This window comes from Taeniopygia guttata, chromosome 5 (genome assembly GCF_048771995.1).
Source record: "Taeniopygia guttata chromosome 5, bTaeGut7.mat, whole genome shotgun sequence".
Classification (NCBI taxonomy): Eukaryota; Metazoa; Chordata; class Aves; order Passeriformes; family Estrildidae; genus Taeniopygia; species Taeniopygia guttata.
In genome coordinates this window covers 19166185-19186835 of record NC_133030.1, presented here as the reverse complement: position 1 = coordinate 19186835, position 20651 = coordinate 19166185, and the positions used below count along the sequence as shown (strand labels likewise).

General features: G+C 41.6%; 1 protein-coding gene across 23 annotated transcripts in view; it reads left to right on the top strand.

The window, feature by feature from the left end:
- The window catches only part of BRSK2 (BR serine/threonine kinase 2), a 303186-nt gene that overhangs the window by 137110 nt on the left and 145425 nt on the right, over nt 1-20651 (top strand). For all 23 annotated transcript variants that reach the window (XM_072929769.1, XM_072929773.1, XM_072929770.1 and 20 more), the window contains exon 2: nt 12640-12734. In XM_072929769.1, coding sequence (XP_072785870.1) covers nt 12640-12734 — 95 coding nt within the window. The remainder of the gene's footprint in view (nt 1-12639; nt 12735-20651) is intronic.

Sequence of the window (20651 nt, the reverse complement as noted above, 5' to 3'; positions counted from 1 at the left end):
ACATGAAGTAATTTAGATAATAGTCTTTAAAACTGCTGCAAAGAAGCATTGTTGTTCCATTAAATATCCTTAAAACATTCTGAAAGTGTTCTTTGCTCACTAATACCTACAGAGACTCAATGGAAGAAAGCCACTGAATGAACCAAATTCAATACACTGTATTTTTGAGACCAAAGCCAGTAGGAATGTCTGATGGACCAGGCGATTGTGCTGCCATCCAGAGGTGCTTAGGCTGGAGAACAGAGCAGGCAGGACTGTCACAGAAATGCAGAGTCCTGTACTTGGGAAGGAATAACCAAGGGATCAGTACACACAGGGGACTAGCCAGCTGGAAGGCAGATCTGCACAGAAGGACCTCAAGGTCCTGGCAGACAACAAGCTGACCATAAGCCAGCCAGGCATTGGTGTACCAAGGGTAGGAAACATGATCCTGGGCTGCAGGATCAACTGGGTTGAGGGAAGTGACCCTTTTCCTCTGCTCAAGCTCATAGCTGGAGAACTGCATCCAGTTCTGGGCCTCCACAAGAAACATGGACTTACTGAATCCAGGACAGGGCCACAAACATGGAGAAACTGAGGCTTTTTCTGGAAGATTAGAGCTGGGCCAATTTGGTTTGTTGAAAAAGCTTGAGGGCATCTCATCATTGTGTTTAAATACCTGTTGTGAGGGAGCTGACTCTTCTCAGTAGTGGCCACTGATAGGACAAGAGACAATGGGCACAAGTTAAAACAGAATTTATCTAAACACATTAAACACTTTTTTTACTGTGAAAGTGATCAAACCATGGAACAGGAATCCATGGAGGTTATGGAGTCTTCCTCTGTGGAGAGACCTTAAATTCAACTGGACATAGTCTTGGGCAACGTGCTCTAGCTGTCCCTGCTTGGGCAGGGGCTTTGAGTTGATCATCTCTAGAGGTCCCTCACAGCATAGTTCTGTGATACTGTATCTATCCACAAATTCTAGATTTTTTTTTCCCCCTCCTCTATTGCTGTGAACAGTGCATAATGCTGAAATGGGCAGAGAAGGTGCCTTCTGAAACCACAGAGGCAACCAGGTGAGTGAATACGAGAGCAGGATGGTCCAGGCTGCACTTGGTGGCCGTGCACTGTTCACAGCAACACTCAGATGGAGCTGAATAGGAAGATTTTCAGAAGAGTACACTGCAAAGAGACAAAGTTTTTTAAAATAACCTTTATTTAGGCTTCTTCATGTAGTTATTAGTGGGATTTACAGCTGATGCTCTGAGATGAAAGATTCTCCATTGTATTTAACAACTTATTATCACACAAAAGCCACAGATTTTCCTTAATTCCCTTAATGTGACCTGAGGGGAGCACCTCTACTCTTTCTCAGATGGGAAGTTAGCTTCTCTCTCTAAGTAAGCTTTTCTTTCTGTGTTTCTCCTGTGTTTCTTTCTGTGTATCTCCTGGAGCTTGTAGGGGTTTGTATCCCTGTGAAATAGAAGGGAATGGTTAAAGTTTTGTATGTGCAAGTAAAAATGGTCCCTCAGGAAACTTGGATCAGGTCCTTCTGCAGCTGAAGCCTGTGGGGCTGTGTCTGCTGTACCCTCTGCTGTTGGCAGAGCTCACAGTCCCCACATGCCTTCAATGCACTCCTGTTTCTGATGTGTGTAGCCTGTCTGCTTGTGCAGGAGGCCTCACTGACCTGGCTGGAACTCAGGAAGCAGATCCTGTGCATATGGCAGGGCTGTTCCACCATTTTGTGACATTTCACAGGTCACTGCAGCTCACAGGGTTTTTCCCAAACTGGTTTTGTTTGCCCATCTGACCAACCCAGGCTCACTGTGTGCTGAGGTACCAGAATTAGGCTGTCCAACCCTGAGGCTTTTCTGTATGCAGCCTTTGTTAGAGTTCCTGATTCTCTTCTAGAAGCCTTTTTCCATTCTGGCTGAAAGGGTTTTTTGTAATTATCACCCTAAGAAAGTTTGGACTGCAACCTCTAATTCTAACTTGGTTTTAAGCATAGAGGGTCACACTCAGTGTTGCTGTGGATACCTGTCCTGCCAGGACTATAGGCTATTTCAGCTGCTGATTTTTGTGTTCAGGGAGAAACCCTTCATACCCAACTCTGTGCAACTTGGCCTGGCCTGATGTGCAAGTGGCCTGACCCTGCAGTGCAAGTAAAGAGTATGATAGCAATTTCTAGTTGCTTAAAAGCTCGTAATACAAAACCAAATAACTAAAGTGCATGTAGTGTTCATAAGGACAAAAGATATTTTCTGTGCTCTGTACAGGCAGTATCCCTTAAGGCCAGAGGCTTTTCAGGAAGTGATACGTGATTTGTCTAATGCCATTATTGCTGGGTAGCACTGTATTGTTTTAGCACGTGTATCCCCTGTGTGTGTTGGGACACTGAACAGGCACAGCAGTCTCAATTATTTCAGAGCTGCCTTCTCTTCTGAGCGTGAGTGACTCTGAGTCAACACTGAGCTCCTCTGTGGCCACTCTTTGTAGCCTGTGCTGTGTTGTGTCACCTCCTTGGAGAGGCTGTAAGGGCTGCTGTGGCTGTTCTCGGTCACAGGGAATTGGGAATAATTCCAGGGAAGCCAATGGGGTCACAGTAGCATACAAGTGGGGAAAACTTGGTCCTCACGTGGGAGTGTTGTTTTTGAGGGATGATATTTTAACTTTTGCTCAGGTTTGCTGCCTGAAGGGGCAAGCTGCTTATTGGTTGTTTGCATATTTCTACGTACTTGTCCAGGCTTAAAACATGTCCTCCTTCTTAAGGTGAATCTCTTGATTGAACCTCCTAAGTCTTCTGATGCTTCTTGATAAATCTGTGGGGCCAAGAAAAAAAAATCATTAATAGAATAGAAAGCAATCAGAGAAAAAAGCACAGAGCATGAGGCTCTAGGTTGACTTCTAGAAAATTCATCTACTCTTTTCTTTATTATGGCTTTGGCCTTGAAGTAATGTTTGTGGGAAACCTAATTTAAGCATTTTATTCTGATACTAAGAAAATACTGTCTGATTAAAGAGACAGAACCCTTTCCTGTGTAGGGAAGTGGTACAGTATTTTTACTGTAGATGCTGAAGATTAAAGAATAACTGTGCCTGCAGATTTGTTCTACCTGAGTGACAGTTAACACATACAGGGAGTTGTACAGTTTGGTAACCCTTGAGAACAGTTCTGGAAAAAGGTCTTCTACAGCCAGATCTTTAGCACTTCAGTGTCATTGTCTGTAGCAACACCTATTAGAATAAGCCAGGTTTTTACAGCTCTAAGATGCTGCTGAAGAAACTGATCTGCAATTTCCTAAAACAGATGAGCCTTTGAATTGACTTCAGAAGGCTTCAGATCAGACCCCTGGAATCGCTCCAGAAGAGAAAAATTTACTGTGAGATCTTCCAGAAACCCAGACTGGAGTTTTTGCATTGAAATCCTGGAGCAGAAGTATGACACAAAGAGTTGTTTTGACAGCACAGGTCTCATCCTCTTATAATCCCTGATTCCTGCCTGAGTTTGAAATTGATGTCATATTTCAGCAGACACTTGGCCTCAGACACTGTGGTATGAATTCCATGTGATGAAAATGGGTATCAGAAGGTGGGTTGTAATGTTCCAGTTTATCTAACCACCTTCCTTTTGCAAGGAAATTAAATTCATTTTATTTTCTTTCTTTTTATTGTGGAGGCACAGCTGACCATGCTCTGTAGGTATTGCATTGTTTCTTGTACCTAAAATTAATGAGGTGCTTGGGCCTTTTTATGTTTTGAATATGATGCCCTGCTTTCTTCTCTTTGTAGGGAACATAGTGAACCAGCTGTAGTGTACTTTGTACTACATGAGCAGACAGCTCCTGTTCTTCTCGGTGTAGGAGTCAATAAATCCTTTCAGCTCTGTGCTGTGACCTTAGCCATTATTCTCAAATTAAAGGAAATACTTTTTAAAGTTTGTTCAGTTTGGATTTATTTAATATGCCTATTTCTATTCATTAAATTATAATCGTCTCATTTTTATTACCTTTTATTCTTTTACTCTTTTGCAGTCACTTTCCTGTTTGTAAATCAGAATTCATTAAGAAAATGTGCTATTTCCTACACATTTTATAGTGACCATGTGCTTGCAGATCTGGACTGGCCATGGCATCTGTTGTCTTTCACACAGGAGAAAGGAGATAATCATGTAGACAGAAGGAAACTGTGTAGCTGGCAGGTGAACTGCAGGATAAATGGGTAAAACTATGGAGGGCACCACTGCAGGAGGCATAAGGAACCAGAGTCAGTGGGGATAGAGGTGTGGGAAGGAATTGCAGGTGTTATGACACTGGAGGAGAGTGGAAGTAGGATGTCCATAGCTGTAGTGAGTTGGGACTGGAGGAGGATCCAGGGTTTTGTGGTGGATAGTGAAATGAAATTCAGGGTGTGCATCTGCAAGGGGTCAGCCTCTGTTAGTTCTACCGGATACAGAGCAATTTGTCCTTGGAAAAATACCAGTATCTGTAGAACAACATATGCAGTGGCTGTCCAACGCATTTCTCCTCGGCCTGTGCGTGGGCCATACCCCACTGCTATCAACAAGCCCCTCTGGAATTCCTGGGAGCTGCCTGAGCTTGTGGCTTGCTGTTTGGCCCCTTGTCCAAGGCATGGGTGCAAGTGTGGTTAATCCAATCACTTCTTGAGCCCTTACTGAAGGGCAGCATATCCGCACTCAGTGAAAATCCCGTTAGGAATCTGTCAGGGGGTGATTAAGAGATGTCAGGGGGCAGAGTAAGCTGTATCAGCACTGAGCTGGGTAGATGAAGTGTTCTGTGGTGAGCCTAATCTTGTGAAGAGCATGACCTCTGTCTGCTCTATAAAGGTTTTCCATGGTAACCCCTGCTTTTTAATTAGGTTTTTAATATACATATAACATAGCTAAAACAATCTTGGCTGATGGGAGGGTCAAAAGGGTGTGAGGGCTTCTTGATGGAGCATGAAAAGGTGTGGTAAAGAAGGGGAAATGTAAGAAATTAGCATAGAAAATGGGATTAACATCAGCTAAAAGTACATGTGAAGAGCAGTTTATCTGCTGTTTCCCCTCCTCCTTCACCCTCTCTTTTTCTGCTGCTCACTGTACCCTCCATGTTAGTGCATCAGTGCTTCTCAATAGATCACTGGACCAAGTGGGGATGTTGTGGCTCATTACACAGGTGTTACTAATTACAGCAACATGTTTTCCAAAAGGTACCACCATGGGCAGGATAGACAGACTTCTGCTGGCTTCCTGCTATACCTGAAAATGGCTGTCTTTGGTCATCTCCTGACAAAGGATTAATGAAGTCTGATGGGGAACATGGCTCTCATCATTCTTCAAGAGGAACTTTACAATGAGATGTACAGCTCTTGGAAAGAGGAAAAAAAAAAGCCTTCTGACTAGGGAAGTCGTGAGTGAAAGCAGAGTTTTCTCAAAACCCATCCAGAGATATAGAAAGAGTTGGGCTTTTTTTCCTGGTGCGTCAGTGGAAAGATCTGTTATGCTTTAATTCATCTTTCAAATTTGAAAACAGTGAAACCACTCTTCTCTTTCCCTGTGTGCAGGGGTAGGGGTGCTGCCCTGACACTTTCCGATGTCCACATTGGAAGCTGAAGTCTGCACTTGGAGCAAAGCTTAGTCTTCCAAGCATTCTTATTCAGGAACAAAGATTTGATCTGAAATAGGAACTCGGCCCATAGACATCACAAGGTGCTGATAGATCCCAGGGGACTTGAAGAGTTTGTTAGAGTTTGGCTGATGAAGTAGTGGTATTTTGCAGCAGCAGCGTCAATGTGCCAATGAAGATTCGTGTCCTGGCTCCCTGAGGGGGCCCCTTTAGATGTGTGGGTGTGTCTGGTGAGATGGGAAAGAGAGCACATCAAACATCAACACTCACATTCTTTGCTGTGTTCAGGCGCCATAAAGGTTTTCTGAGAAATATTGATTTATGAAATATTGCAAGAAAGAGACCAAGATAGAAATCAATAGAGGTGATGTTGGTTCTGTGTGTTTTGATCCTGCTGAGCTTGGAGGATGATCCTACCATAATCTCCGAGGCATCCAGTGTAAAACCTGCTCCTGCTAAGCTGCTGTGTGTGTATGTGTGTGTGTGTATATATATATATATATATATCTGTATGTGTTTGTGTGTCTTGTTCCCTAATATCAGGTTTGTGGATCCAGTCACATCTGAGCTGATGCATTGTTCTCACCAGTCTCTGGGCTTAGGAGTGTGTCCCTCTGGCTGGCCGAGCCAGCAGATGTGTGACAGTGCTCGTAGCTCAGGACAGCAAATCTGGGTTGTGGCAATTTAGTGTGGAGCTCTCCTGTGCTCTGAGCTGAGGCATCTGCACTGGATCTCAGCACTGATCAACCTCTCCTTCCATGCTCCTGCTGAGCATTTGAACTCTGGCTTTAGTCCTACCATAATTACAGTTTATGTAGTTAAAAACAATTAATGCATGGGCTCTCAGAACAGCCTTTTAGCACTAGACTATCTGTAGAAGAGTCCACAGTCAAAATATTTATTACCAACCTGGGTAGCTCTATCCTCATTCTTTTTGATTTCTGGATTTCTCCTATACCTCCTTTTCCCATTATGTAATTATAAATTGATACCATGCAATTTATGTGCCGTTTGATATAAGTCTCTGTTAGAGATAACTATTGCTACAGAAAAATAAACATTCCTTCAATGAGAAGACTGAGTAATTAAGGGCAGTTATTGGTTTCTGTAAGTAGGATGCTCAGTAACTAAGTTCTTTCCAGTGCAGCTACAAGTAGTACAAGATGTGCATCAGTGGAGACCAGAAATCTGTGCTCCAAAATAACTGGGATGTGAAATGGAAGCTAATAATAAGAAATTATCTAGAGGTTTATTTCCAGATTGTATTTAGAATACAGTTTTCCTGGTTGTAATTTGTAAAACTTGGATATTCCTTTCCAACATTCTTTGTAAGGATTAATCAGTTAATCCTTCTACAGCCCTTGCAAGGTAAGTAAGTGTTATTATCCTTATTTTACGGCTATGGAAATCATGTTGCTTTGGGCCAAATTTTAATCCATTTTCCACTGTTGCAGATCTAAAGCAACTTCACTGCAGTCAGCAGAGTTAGACACTGTAACTGAACTGATTTAACCCTAATTGAAACTGCAGTGTTTGTGAAGATAACTGTGGAGAATAAAGAGGAGGAATATTACATTTTAAGATTGTCCTCCACCCTGCTTGAGATGTATTAATACTTTCGTTTGCTGTAAGGGTTGATTTTCTGGACTGGCATCCTTGAGGTTTTGCAGGTCTTGCAAATGTTAGTGCATGTAGTTTTCAGGAATGAGCATCCATAAATTCTTTTAAGATTTACAACAGCAACCTCCAATTTGCGGGGATAAATTATTTGTATATAAAGACCATATGTACAAAGTTCACATGCAGCAATACTATATACACATCAAGCTTCTTGGAAAACAGAGTACTGGAGTTTGTCAGCCTAGAACTTCTGTTCCTTTTCTTATCCAGAGTTTGTTGCCAGTACTTGAGCCCTGAAGTAAACCACAAATGTTTGTGTTTTGCTGTGCTTAGATTAACATTTGCGGAGTGTTCATTGACTTGAATTAATTGGCAATTAGCTAACTCAAGTTAAGAGGAGTGATATTTCTCTCTAGACATTCCTTTAATTGCTCATCCAGCCAAAACAGACATTTCTGTCCAGACCAGGGCTTTCCACTCGGATTTTTTAAGGTTTTTGACAATGTGCTCTGAAGTGAAGAGCAAGCAACATGTGTGTGCAGGTCTTATGAAATCAGTGTCTAGTTTTTCTACTACATAAATTTATTTTAGGTTGGTTTTATTTTAAAAGAAAGCCAAATACTTCCATTTACCACTGGGAAAAATCATATATATTAAATATAGCAAATATACCTTTATTTCTTTGAGTAGTTATTTGCCTCATGGTTAAAGATCAGGATAACAAGTTACTTGTGTTTATCATTTCTGAAAGACTGGGAGCATCACTGACAATGAATATACTATAAGTGCTGTATTTAAACAACAGTGCTGTTTCATTATTTATTAGTCTCTCTTTCTGGCTCAGAATGATAATTTGTTTCAGATTGGTGTCTTTGGCAGACTTCAGGTTTGGATAGTACTGAAAACATTCTTTCTTGTTCCTAAAATGTTTCTTTCTCTAACGAAGGTTTGTAATAACAGGATCATTAGGAAGATGCTACTATTTACACAACTGTAAAGTGCATAGCAAATAGCACTAGCTCCAAACTCTTAATGCTTTATTCAGTGTCTGCTAGAGAAAATTGCTACACAAAATGCAAGGTTAAAGTAAATGAAGTCTCTTCTGAAATCCTGTCCTTAGCTGAAAAAGCCTGAAGGTTGTTGCCAGTTACAGTATCAGCCACTTGCTGTGGTCTTGGATTCACAGTGAATATATTGTCTCAGCTGGAGGGAAGCTATTGTTTCTCCATGCCCACAGAACATTCTTCTTGGGTGGAAGAAGAATCTTCTCTTTGTACTGCTTCAGGATGGGCTGTCCACCTTCCCAGCTGATCTAAATCTGTCCCTTGCTCATCACATAAGCTCCTGTCTTTTCCAAAAACTATATGTATATCTGTAAGCATCCAGAGTGGGAGTTTGCTAGCAAAAAAAATGGACAGGCATGATTATTAGCAGGTCACTGCTGCATTGGGCTGTGTCAGACCTGCACACTTTCCTTTGCTCTTCTTTCTTCAGTGGCATCTTCATGTCATCTGGGGTTTCTCATGCTTGTTGGTTTCCAGATTGTGGCTTTCAATCATGATGAAAAGACTGTTAACTTACACATCCCCTTGCTTTCCGGTGTGTTCATGTTTTCTTCTTTACTCCCCAACCTGCAATTATAGGGCTGGTTCTGATGCAGTTCAGTAGCGAAGATCAAAGCAGCCCAATGTTTACAGTTCATTGGATGCAACAACTGATTTTAAAGCCCCAGGATGTCAGTGTCCAGAGTCCCCAGGAATGACCTATAGATGGAGATCTCAGATGTGCCTGAAGCCATGAGCATGTGACAGCTGTGTGAGTGCTTGAGGGAAACTTCAAGCAGTTGATTCCCACAGCATCTTAGATTTTCTGTCAGGACAGACCAGAGTTTAGCAGTCACAAAGGTTACTTACCTGCATTCGAGGGGTTAATTACTCATGAAGCAGACAAGTTCAAGCTCTATTTGCTCCCTGACAGACTTGCAGTAAGCCAAACCAATGCAAAATATCCTTGCAGCAGCCATGTTTGTTCTCTTTGCAGAAGACACACGTACCTGTGCTGGCCTGACTGTGTAGATAAGCTTTACAAATAAGTACCTAACTTATTGACACATCTGTATTGGAAGAGCATTTATATAGCTTTGAAGTGCTCATTAACAGCTGCATATACAGAAGAAGAAAAAATGGAAGATGCACCACCTCTTCCACAACTTTGTAAACACACCCTGGGCACTTGTTTCCAAGCAGGCATTTCTGCCACTTCCATTATTTCACTTACAGCCTAGCTGTTTATTCACATAGTTGCTTTTCTCTAAGGTCTGTTATTATGTAGATAAATAATACATCTTGAATGGCTTGTTTTCTCTGTCAGTCAAAGGGCTCCTTAAGAATCAGAAGCCCACAGGACCTCAAATCCACATTAAGTTATCTCCTCTCAATTGTGTACTTCCACAATTGACTGAAATTACAGGACAGAAACAGAAGTCCTGAGGACAAACCCTTCCTGCCTCAGCTCAATTAGGCTTTCTTCATAGCAGCAGGAGTGTTATCCTATAGATGGACTTACCAAGAGGGTTTGGGTTTTTTGGTTTGGGTTTTTGTTTTTTTTTTTTCTGCTTAGGCTGGCATGCAAATGTCAAAAGGAAATAGTCAGGAGAGAAGGGAGGAAGCAAGGCATAGTAACATTTTTATTTTTTATCCTAAAATTACATTCAGTGAATTTAGTACATTGAAAAATGCTGTCTTGGGCTGTTCAGAGGGTTGTCTAAAATTTCTGTCTCCACAAAAGAGATAGTAATGACAGTGCATTTCTTTTCTTGATTTTTAAAATGCAAATCAGGAGAAGAGGAAATATGCATTAAATCTCACATATGTTTTCTCATTCTGTCCTTTGATACCATAGCATAAATCAAGAATGACTTCTTGAGGTCAATGAAATTAATTCAATACCAAATCAGTGTGATTCAGTACCAGTTTTATTTTTACGCAGTTTTTGGTTAACTTTTTATTGGAGTAAACATAATAGTTTAATCTTAATTTTTGAGTTTCTGTGGTAGGTTAATAGCTACAAGGACAGAGGCTACTGTGAAGATACCCTGTGCAGCATGACAGTGTTCCAGAAGCTCATGGTTAAAACCCTTCTAGGGCTCCATGGCAGGGTGCTTCAGGGAGGACAAAAGAAAAATAGTTTACAAATCAGCCACATTCAGTCAGACAGATGTCTTGATTTGGGAGCAACAAGATTTGAAATTAAACCCTGAAGTGTGACATATGAGAAGTCTGATATATCACTAGTGAAGAACCAGTTGGAGAGCGGTTGTTTTTCACCCTTATTGACCTCTGAAAATAATTGGTCCGTGCTGCGCTACAGTACAACACGGAGCCACAGATCCTGGGAGTCAAATATAAAGGACTGATTTAGAACTTCTGCTGAGATTTGAAAGTGTAACTAAGAGCAATGTAAAAAGTGCTGTCATTGTGCTGCAAGAGCAATGTAAGGTTTGTCCTAGAAGCAGGAAGGAAGCAATCAGCACAGATTGAAACAGTGCATGCTTTCAACAGGGTGGTGCTAAGTAGCCTCTATCCAAACACAAACCAAAGCCAAAGGGAAGAAGCATAAGTAAGGCTGCAGGTACTCTGAACAGTGAACATAGAGCCAGAGGTGCTTTGGTTGATATTACAAATTGTATAGTAAAAGTGCAGAGAGAAGAGAGTGTGGTTGGACATCACAGCATCTGGCCCCAGCTCTGCTTCTCAGTTGCTTCAGGCAGAGGGCACGCTATTGCTGTACACAGTTTCAAATGGATTTGTCAGTGCGCTGCATTCTTAATTTTTGTGGCTTGTTTATGTCGTGGCTGAAAGTGTGGATGTCAGCATTTAACCAGATGAGACTGAGAAATTATGTGACTAGAAATATCCAGAACACTTGAGCGTGCCATAAGAGAATGTGACTGGAAGCAAGTTGGGACTTTATTTCTCCACATAATTTACCAGTAATTAATAATTCCAAATTTATGATTAGCTGTGTAACAAAAGGATGGACAGGTACCTGCAGAAGATTGCTGAAGTCCCTGATGAAACTCTAGTTCACTTAATTTGGCCCAGTTTGTTGTAAGGCAAGAATCTATTTGTCCCTCAGTAAGGCACGTGAAGTCCTATGTTCAGTGTGTTTCACTGGACTGAAAATCTGTTGTGCTCAAATTCCAGATAAAGCAATGTGTTTGGCTTTGTGCTTTGCATTAGGGGGTGGGATTGGCTTCTTAACTCCAAGCTGGCCTAGGAGCTGGGAACTAAGTTAGTCTTTTTTCTGCTGTTTGATGTCATTGTTCATAAATGCCCTGCAAAACACAGCAAGTCTTGGTGACACTGGAGAGGTGCCATTTCTTTTTTAGTTCAGTTATAACTGAATTAACCTAAATGGCAATTTGGCATGTAGTGTGTGGAGTGGGATGGTACCCAGCCCATCAGGTGGTGTGCTGTATGTGCATGTTAGACAAGAGTAAAACCTGAAGCAGACAAGATCTCACTTGAATAGCCTAAGAAGAACAACTTTGCCAGCTACAAATTTTCTTAATGGCAGTAGAGTTGAGAGCTCAAGGCACCATCTTGAACTCACTTGTGGGAGGTATCTCAATGTAATTTCATGTAAGTCATCAGACTTAGATGAAGATTTTGCAGATGATAGTAGCTCATGTATGTTACTTAGCTTTTATTTTAAGACTTGGTGTTCCATATTTTGATGATGGTTCAGACATCCTAATCCTGTCAGGCATCTCAACATCCTTTTGCAGATATAACCAGTTTTTTTGAGGACAAGAATATAATAAGTAATAACAAACAAGAACTTAGAATTGTAGCAGCATATATTGATGTTCCTGCACACCACAACGGCATTCATCACAGTATTAACTTTATACAGCAGGGTAAATTAAAACAGTAAGGGAAGCCATAATTAAGTGTCTTTTTATTGTGATCATGGAAACTTTGGAAAGAGCTAGAGAAATGTAGAAGCAAACATCTGACCATCTAGTTCTGTTGATTTCCAAGCTTTTGTTGATGTCAGGTGTCAGCAAAAGCACTTAGTCAGTGTGGTTCAATTTCCAGAACTTCTTACTGGTAGAACACACTTTGAGTGGTGAGAGCTGGGCTACAGTGCTTCAACAAAACCACAGTTTTAGTGGCAGAAACTGTAGGAGCATCAGCAATGTTAGTGGCTTCACTGCCAAATGGCCACAGTGTGGGCTGAAGGGTCTCCTTTACTCACAAGACCTTTTCTGGCTGGAGGAGATACTATAGGAATATGTTTGCATATAAGCTGTCAACAGCTGGATGGTGTTCTGAAAGGAAAACCCTTGACAACTAACCTCAACCTCTAACCAATTCTTCCTTTCTATTTTGCTTTGTTTCTCCTGCAGGGCTTGTGAAGTTGGGGGTTCACTGTGTCACATGTCAGAAGGTCGCGATAAAAATTGTCAACAGAGAGAAGCTCAGTGAGTCGGTGCTAATGAAGGTAATTTTCTAATGGAAGATTTAAAAAAAAGATTAAGTTCCTGGCTCCGTGTCTCCTGTTCCATGCAAAATTAATATCTTTAATTATGTATAACAAACATCCCTGTCAGTACTAGGATTATGCGGAGCATAATAACAATAATTTAGTTATGGGGGAGGCGAGGGCAGCTGTAATGAAATGGGAGAATGCCTGTGCTTTGTGCACAAAATAAATAGTCAGCTGCAGAGTTGGTGCTTCTCTGCTGGGGCCAGTGTATGTTGGGCACCTGACTTTCAGCACTACAACTGTGTCATTGTGGTACATTGCAAGCTGAGGTGTACAAATGTCAGTATGGAGATTTAACAGGGCCTGGTGGATCTGTTACTCGCATAGTCCTACTGCTTGCTCTGCTGCATGGGTTCTCTATGATGACTGATGTGCCAAGGTCCATGACTGCTTAAAGCTGCTGTAATTCAGTTCACAATCCACAGAGCTGTGCCATTGGAAACCATCAAAGTGTCCTGATGTTCCCAGTGACTGTTAGTGTTCAGAAGAGCTTAGTTTGTTTTTTACCTAGCCTTGTGATTCTCCTCACATGAATGTCATTGATTGATCTTGGAAACCTAAAAATAAAATAAATGTATGCATAGCAGTTTATTCATGTGATTTGGTGACTAGAGAGGCTAAATTCAGCTTGATGGGAAGGAACACAACTGCACTGCAATCAACAGAATTCCGTCACACTGTCACCTGCAAATTACGCTAACATGTTTGCGTGCAGTGTTGAGCACTTTATTGAGGTGACTTCCCTATATAAGCACAGAGCTTCTCTATATAAGCTCATCTTTACACTCCTGTTCTCCATATGGACTTCTGTGTCAGCTGTTTACCAGCACAAGTAAGTATAGCAACCTTACTCAGAGCAGAAAGAAAATGGAGTGTAAGCTAATATGCAGTCAGTGAGTGCTACACAAAAAAATATAAGTTTATATTTTTTTCAGACAAGGATTCTGAAAGTTTATACTCAATTGTAACATGGTCAGACTTTTACCTTTCTGGAATTTCATTGATGTATCCCCTCTCCTGCAGTACTGTGGATTCAAGCAGACTTCTAATGTAGACTAAAAGTTAGAAAGTGAAATAGGTAAGAGATCTGTATAAATGGTACAATCTGAGTGGGTCACTAAGCACCAAATATATTCTGAAGCAAAACAACAGGAATATTTTTTAAAAACTTGAGTATTTTATTTGGTGAAGAAAAACTGTCTGGTATTTATATAAAACACTTTATTTACCTCACTCATTTTCAGAGTAGGAGGCAGATCACTTAGCATGGCAAAGCGATCTCTCTGCTTTAGCTGTGTTACATTACCTCAGTTGTAGTATGAAATCTGAGTAGTGAAACGGTGTATTAGGACCTTGTTTACACAGCCACATGCTGGAGTGTGCCACGTTTTCTATAAGATTGTACAGCATCTTTCTCAGGAGGAAATTACATGTTGCATCATGGTTCTCATTTTCAGACCCTTCTTTGTGGGATTTTCTCTTTCAAGGATTCTGTTCTCTGTGTTCAGGAGGTTGGAATAACAGATGGAATTGAAGTGGTTTGCCCAGTTCTTACATTAATTCAGTAACCAGATGTCTTTTCAGGAATGCCCTCTGCCTGATGGTCACAGACAGGCCATGAGACTTCAAAGTGAATTTAGAATACTGATAGCCAGTTTAATCCAGTCTGCCTGGAGGGGAAAAGTGCTTGCAGCTTTTGGCAATCCCAGGGTAACCACTGCGAAGCATCCAGCTTGCTGTGTGGAGCCAGCAACCACAGGGAGATAGCCAAAAGTGTGGCCAAGTCATTGTGGTGTGGTGGCATTCCTACTTTGCAAGTCTTCCCACAAGCTTATCAGTTCCAGTGACTTTCTTTGCCAGTGGGCTGTGCAGAGCAGCCCCCAGTGCCAAATGATTCAAGACCACAGCTACTCTTCCAAGCCAAGCCCAGATTGATAGATTTTGCTTTAATTCCTCCTTGGACAGAAAAGTTGGATCTGACAAACATGCACACCTGCCACATGAAGCTGTAACAGTGCAGTGCTATGGCCATTTATCCTAGAGCATAAGGAAAAAGTCTGCTCACGGTGCTTTCAACATCTAAAGTGACAGGCAGAAGCATATACAGCAGGCTGCTTTCTTTGTCATCATTATTCTGTTTTGACTTGCTTCTTGTAGCCTTCATTTCTCCAGTGTTTTTGCAGTGTTTTATTCTGTATATTCAGGGAACGGTCCCTTCTCTCTGCAGCTGCTCTTCATCTGAGCTGTGCAGAATTGAGAGGCATTTGGTAAAGTGCTTTCTAATCATAACGTTGTAGTATCGATATTTCTGGAGAGAAGAATTTGGAATTGTAGCAGCTGGTCTCAATTAGCAGAACTGCTGCTATGGAGATGGTACACGGGCAGGCACAATGCAGCACAGGCTGCAGTAAATGTATCATCCAGGCACTCACTGCCCTGTCAAGGGATGGGGCTGCTCAGTGCACACACAGCCTTTTGCTTTGTCATGCCCTGGTGCTAAATGCAGGCTGGGGAGCAGTGTTCCTTTTCCAGCACCAGCTTGGGCCTCTCTGTGTCTTTGGGGCAAAGCTACATATGTAATTTCACAGCTGAGGGAAAAGGGTAGGTTCTGTTCTCACTCCTGCCTTCCCTCTACTAGTAAAAGCTTCACTGGGTTTCTTCAGCAGAAATGCCACTGATGTGGAGACCTGTGTCCCACAGTACTTCTGGCTTGCTCTAGCACAAACTAGCAGGAAAGGTTTCAGAAAGCAGTGTGCTACAGGGAGTGTCTTAAGATTGAAATATGGTTCATTAATTTCCTTGAATTACATCTGGACCACTGACAGGGAAATTAGGCCCAGAGTTGTCTGTAAAGCAGTAAGGTTTCCTGAGCAGCCAGGTTCACTACTGATGGTTGCATTTTCAGTACCAATACAAGCATTTGGAGTTTATGACTTTAGAATATAGAGGTTAAAGCAAATATTTCCTCTGATATGGCAAAAGCTCATTTGGAAACACTGAGGTGTCTCATGGGATATACTCAGAAAAGTCCTTTCTCCTCTTTATTGTCTCACCAGTTGTCTTCCACTCCTGCCTTCCAAAGAATAAACAACAACAAAAAACCTACTTGTCGGTGATCCATCAGACAAATGATTGTTTGGACAGACAGTGGTAGCAGAAGCAATGGGAGCATAAAGGGTGAAGAATGAGAAGGGGACAGCTGGCCTTGGTCTAATTACTTGAACATGCAGGCATCCTCAGAAAGCCACAGATGTCCCAGGCCTGATGACTTGAGCCCAGAGCTCCATATGTGAGCTTTGTGACAGTGTGCCTTTTGTTTTTTCCAGTGACCTCCAGTGCTGGCCCTGAAGCAAGGCAGGTATTTCTAGAGCAGGGGATGGGGAAAAAAAGCAGTCCCACTGCTGTGGAGCTCACTTGTATCACAGGTGGTGAGTTTTGGGGAGGCTGTCGGTTTGGTGTCTTGCAGGCTAATGAGCTCTGCTTCCAAAAAATTCTGCACACAATTCTCTGTGTTCTTAACCACAGAAGGTCTTGCAGCAATCACTATTGGAGATCCCTGATTGCCTGGAATAATTGAGTGGAAGGATAGGTAGGAGAATCGAGTGTCACTTCCTCTTGGAGCTGACAGGATAACTTGCAGAAGCATGCTTGTAAATAACTGCTGCTTTGCATGGTCTGTTCATCATCTCTTCCTTCTTCCTGAACTTCTACTTCAATAAGTGTTTATCCCTCTGCTACCTCATCCTACTTTAGAGTCTTTCCTTCCTTCTCTATTTTCTTTCAGTTGTTCTTTTGTCTCTTTTTAAGCTATTCATTCTTCATACCCTTCCATTCTGTGACTTATTCCTTTTTTTCTTTTTCCCCTCTTTTGCTTCAGAAAGTCATGTAAGAGCTGTCATTGTTGCAAAAACTACTAAAATGCAGCATGTCTGGTTAAGACGGCTGTTCTTCAAGGAAAAAAGTTTAGAAATTGGGCACAATTTAGAAAGTACCTGAGACAGTAAGAAAACAATCAGAGGTTGTGTTTTATATAACATGGGGGGACTTAGCTTATTAAAGAGAAGGCTAAGACATAGCTCAATTGTAGTCTGTAAATACTGATAAAGAGGATAGGCATGTGATAACAGAGGATATTACAGTCTTGGAATTGGAAACTAATAGTTGTAAGCTGTAGGTAGAAATACAATAGCAATTACATATGGAAATGCTAGGCCTGTTTGACCACTGGATGAAGTTACTAATTGGAACAAGCCACCCAAAGCTCTAGTGAGTTTTTCTCCTGAAAGACAATTAAACTTCATCTTGCACTGCAGTGTTTTTTTTCCTAAAAACCAAGATCCTAGTTCAACTTCAGATGCTGGACTTGAAGCAGGAAGTAGTTGGTTTCATGATCTGTGCTATCTATGCATTAGTTCTGATTAGATCAATGCAACAGCCTCTCTGGCCTGAGGATCCAGGGAGCTGGGAATTTCAATCACACACTTGAAATCTGTGACAAGTCCCATATTTCTGTCTGGGGCATAGAGAGATGCACTTGTGCAAGTTTTCTGTAGAAGCAGAAATTTAGTCTCCCCCAAGTGAATTTAGGGAAGGCAATACTTGAGAGCAGTAGCTTGTACTTTGAGTATGTTATTTTCAGACTTTTAAAAGAATAGACTGTGATATTGGGTGACCTAGCTGTCCTCAACTGCTGACTGCAGGCTGGACTACAGAAATCATTACCAGAATATCACAACAGCATCAGGGAGAAGTTAAATCTGAGGCAGAAGCAGACTGAAGTTGGTTCAAGTTCAGGTTTGATCACGACATGGGTAGTTTCCCTGACACTAACAAAACCAAACTCACCAACACCAAACCTCAATTCCACCAAATCAATATTTTTTCTGATGTGTTCAATAGTGGCCTAATTGTTTCCCAGTTTCAGTATTTAGGAGTTTTGCTATTGATTGCAGTGGAAATGGCATTAAGCCGTTGCTGAATCCCACTGAGTACCTCTAGCATTGTGCACAAATGAATGAAGAGGCAAGGCCGTGGGACATCCTCAGTGAAATACATTAAAAATACTCTAGAATATTAGCATACAAGATTTTGGAGGTGGTTATATTAAAAATAGCAAATGGTAGGGAAATTATTTCCATTTATTAAAAAGAAGTACCAAGTCTAAGGTTTTAAAGAATTAATCAAACTTTCCAGGACTTCCTGATTAAGGAGCACTGTGCTAACTTGCTGACATTCATCTATTATTCTTCTAATTGGCTGGCATATTGCTGTGAGAAGAAAATAACCCAGAGGACCTTATACTTGTGACAAAAAAAAAAAAAAGATGAAAGGATAAAGGAAATTAAATCTCCCCAAAGCATGTACATGCTCGTATTTTCACTTGCTCTTGAACATGTAGGTTTCAATGTATAAATGAGTATATTCATGCTTACACACTCTCATCCTCATTGTGGTTTATCTTTAACCTGGAGCATTACCACATGCTTGCCAGCTTTTAGCCCTGGAAGAGAGAGCAGATTAGAAGTGTGTGATGTGCATATGCAGTGAACAAACTGCAGGAATGATTGGCAGCCATCAAAGACCAGGAGCTTACAAACACAGGCTTAGCCCCTGTGTCTGTGACCCTTGTTCATATTCTAGTAGCAACCCAGTTAGCACAGCACAGCATCCTGTCTGCAAGTCTCTCTTCTGAGTTCAATGAGATAAAAAAGCACCTTGCAATATGAAAAATACGGGCAAAATAAAAGGGACTTTTTTTTCCCCCCTGGCTCCTTCCTGCTAGAGGGAGTTTGGGATTAAGGATCTGTTACTGAATGTATAATGCACAGTGTTTTGTTTTAAACTGGAGCTGGTGGGGAGTATTGAAAGCCTGTTCACTTGTCATCTGTTTGAGCATTTAAAGAAGTTGGGTAATTGTGTTTTCCTTCAGAGAATGACTCTCCACCTCCACTTTCCACCACACATACAAGGAACCCAGAGGTATTCTTAAAGAAGGGAATCAGACAGGAATCATGAGCACATGATGTACCTGTCAGAGGAACAAACCTGTCAAGTGTGCATAGTGCCTTCTGCTTTCTAAAGTTAGTATGATCAATTGAGGCATTTGGGCAAGTTATTAAAATAATTGGCCTTTTTCTTCCTAGTTTTGATTTGTATTACAGCAGTCTAGCTCAAACCTCTATTGTACCTAACATGTTCTACCCACGGCCTTGTGTGTGCAAACACATAGACACAGACAGTCTACCACCTTGTGTGCTGGCTTGGTCATACAGCAATAAATGTCCCTCATGAGCCCAGACCAGAACTAGCTGAACTCAGGGAGTGCTTTTCACATTCATTTCACTTGATCATAACCATAATGCCTAGTTGGGAAGTAACTGCTCCTGGAGATGAGACATCTAAATGTGCACAGCACTCCAGTCCTCATCCACCTGTGAAATCCCTTTCTGTTCAGCTTTGACTGTTTCCACTGTAGTTGCACTGTCCTTGCACTTGGGGTGAGACTGACGATAGTTTAACTTCACATTGCTTTCCCTTCTAAAGCTTCTGTGAATTCTCCTCTTCCATTGCCAAAGCTTAGTTTTATCAAAAGATGTTGGTTGGCTGAAGTGTTTTCTCTGAAATAACTTTGTCTCAATGAACTCCCGATATATCAAAGTCTAGGTTTCTTTTGAACTGTCTCTGTATTTGTAGCAGGCTGTTGAGGAGTCCTCTTTGCTTTTTCCCCAGCAGGGACCCTGAAAGTCCTGCCTGTTCAGGACTCCTACTGCCTCTGAGTCCAATATTACCATGCCAAGATGTTGGAAGCCTTGAGACAGGCTCCAAGAGTCCACAGCTTTGGGGCAGACCCACCATCCCCAGCTAGAGAGATGTGTCCCTACACCACATGTGGGAGTGGTAGAAGGCACCAGGATCCTCAGCTGTTGTCAGGCTCGAGGCTCATTTTTCTGGGGAAGGACAAGCAGTAGAGTTACCCTGAGAGGCAAGGGGAACCCCAGGTGAAAAATCTTATAACTCCATTTTATATTGGTTTGTATTTCACATTCCAGTATTTCTTTCTTTCATCTTGGAAAGAGAGCCAGTGGCATCATAACAGCTCTAGCAATAATGGGACATAAATCCTTGAGTAGATTGACTGAGACCACAGTTGGTTCAGGTATTTAACCCTGCATTATCATGCAGAATAAACACCATAAATATCAGTAGACTGATCCATGCCTATTAAGGGATGTAGGCCATTCCTGTATGTAGCAGGCAAATCACTTGAGTAAAGGCTTTGTTCAAAGATTGTCTTAAATTTTTGCTGAAACAACTGGATGGTGCCTTGTATGCCGGCACAACCTTTCTGTAAGAAGCATTTCTTAGCACTGCTTAGTGTATGAGTTTCCCAGCTCAAAAAAAAAGTCGCTTAATGCATGTTTGACTAGTACAACTGAGAGCCAAGGACTGCCATTGCACTGTCATTTAGGGGATACAGGCTCTTCCTGTTTGTTTTGCATGCTTCTGTCCAACATGAACATGTTGTGGATCATTTGTTAAGTATAAATCAGGCCTCACTCAGTCTATTCCCTGCAGTTTGTGCTATTAAGTAGTTGGCACAAATTTAGGAAAAATCTGGGAAGGCCCAATCCCAGTGCAATTAACTGTTAGTTCCAAAGATGTCAGATGGAGCTCGGTGCACTGTGCTGTGGGTTTGCTCTGCTGCTGTTAGAGCATGTTGATCTCTGTAGTGGTGAGTTTTTAGGTATTTGAGCATTTTCTCTTTTACCAGGTGCTATTTTTGAGCTTTCTGCCTTGCCTTCTGGCATCCTGAGATGCTGTATCCACAGCTAGCCTGGATTTAACACACTGGTCTGTTCATGAAGATCCCTC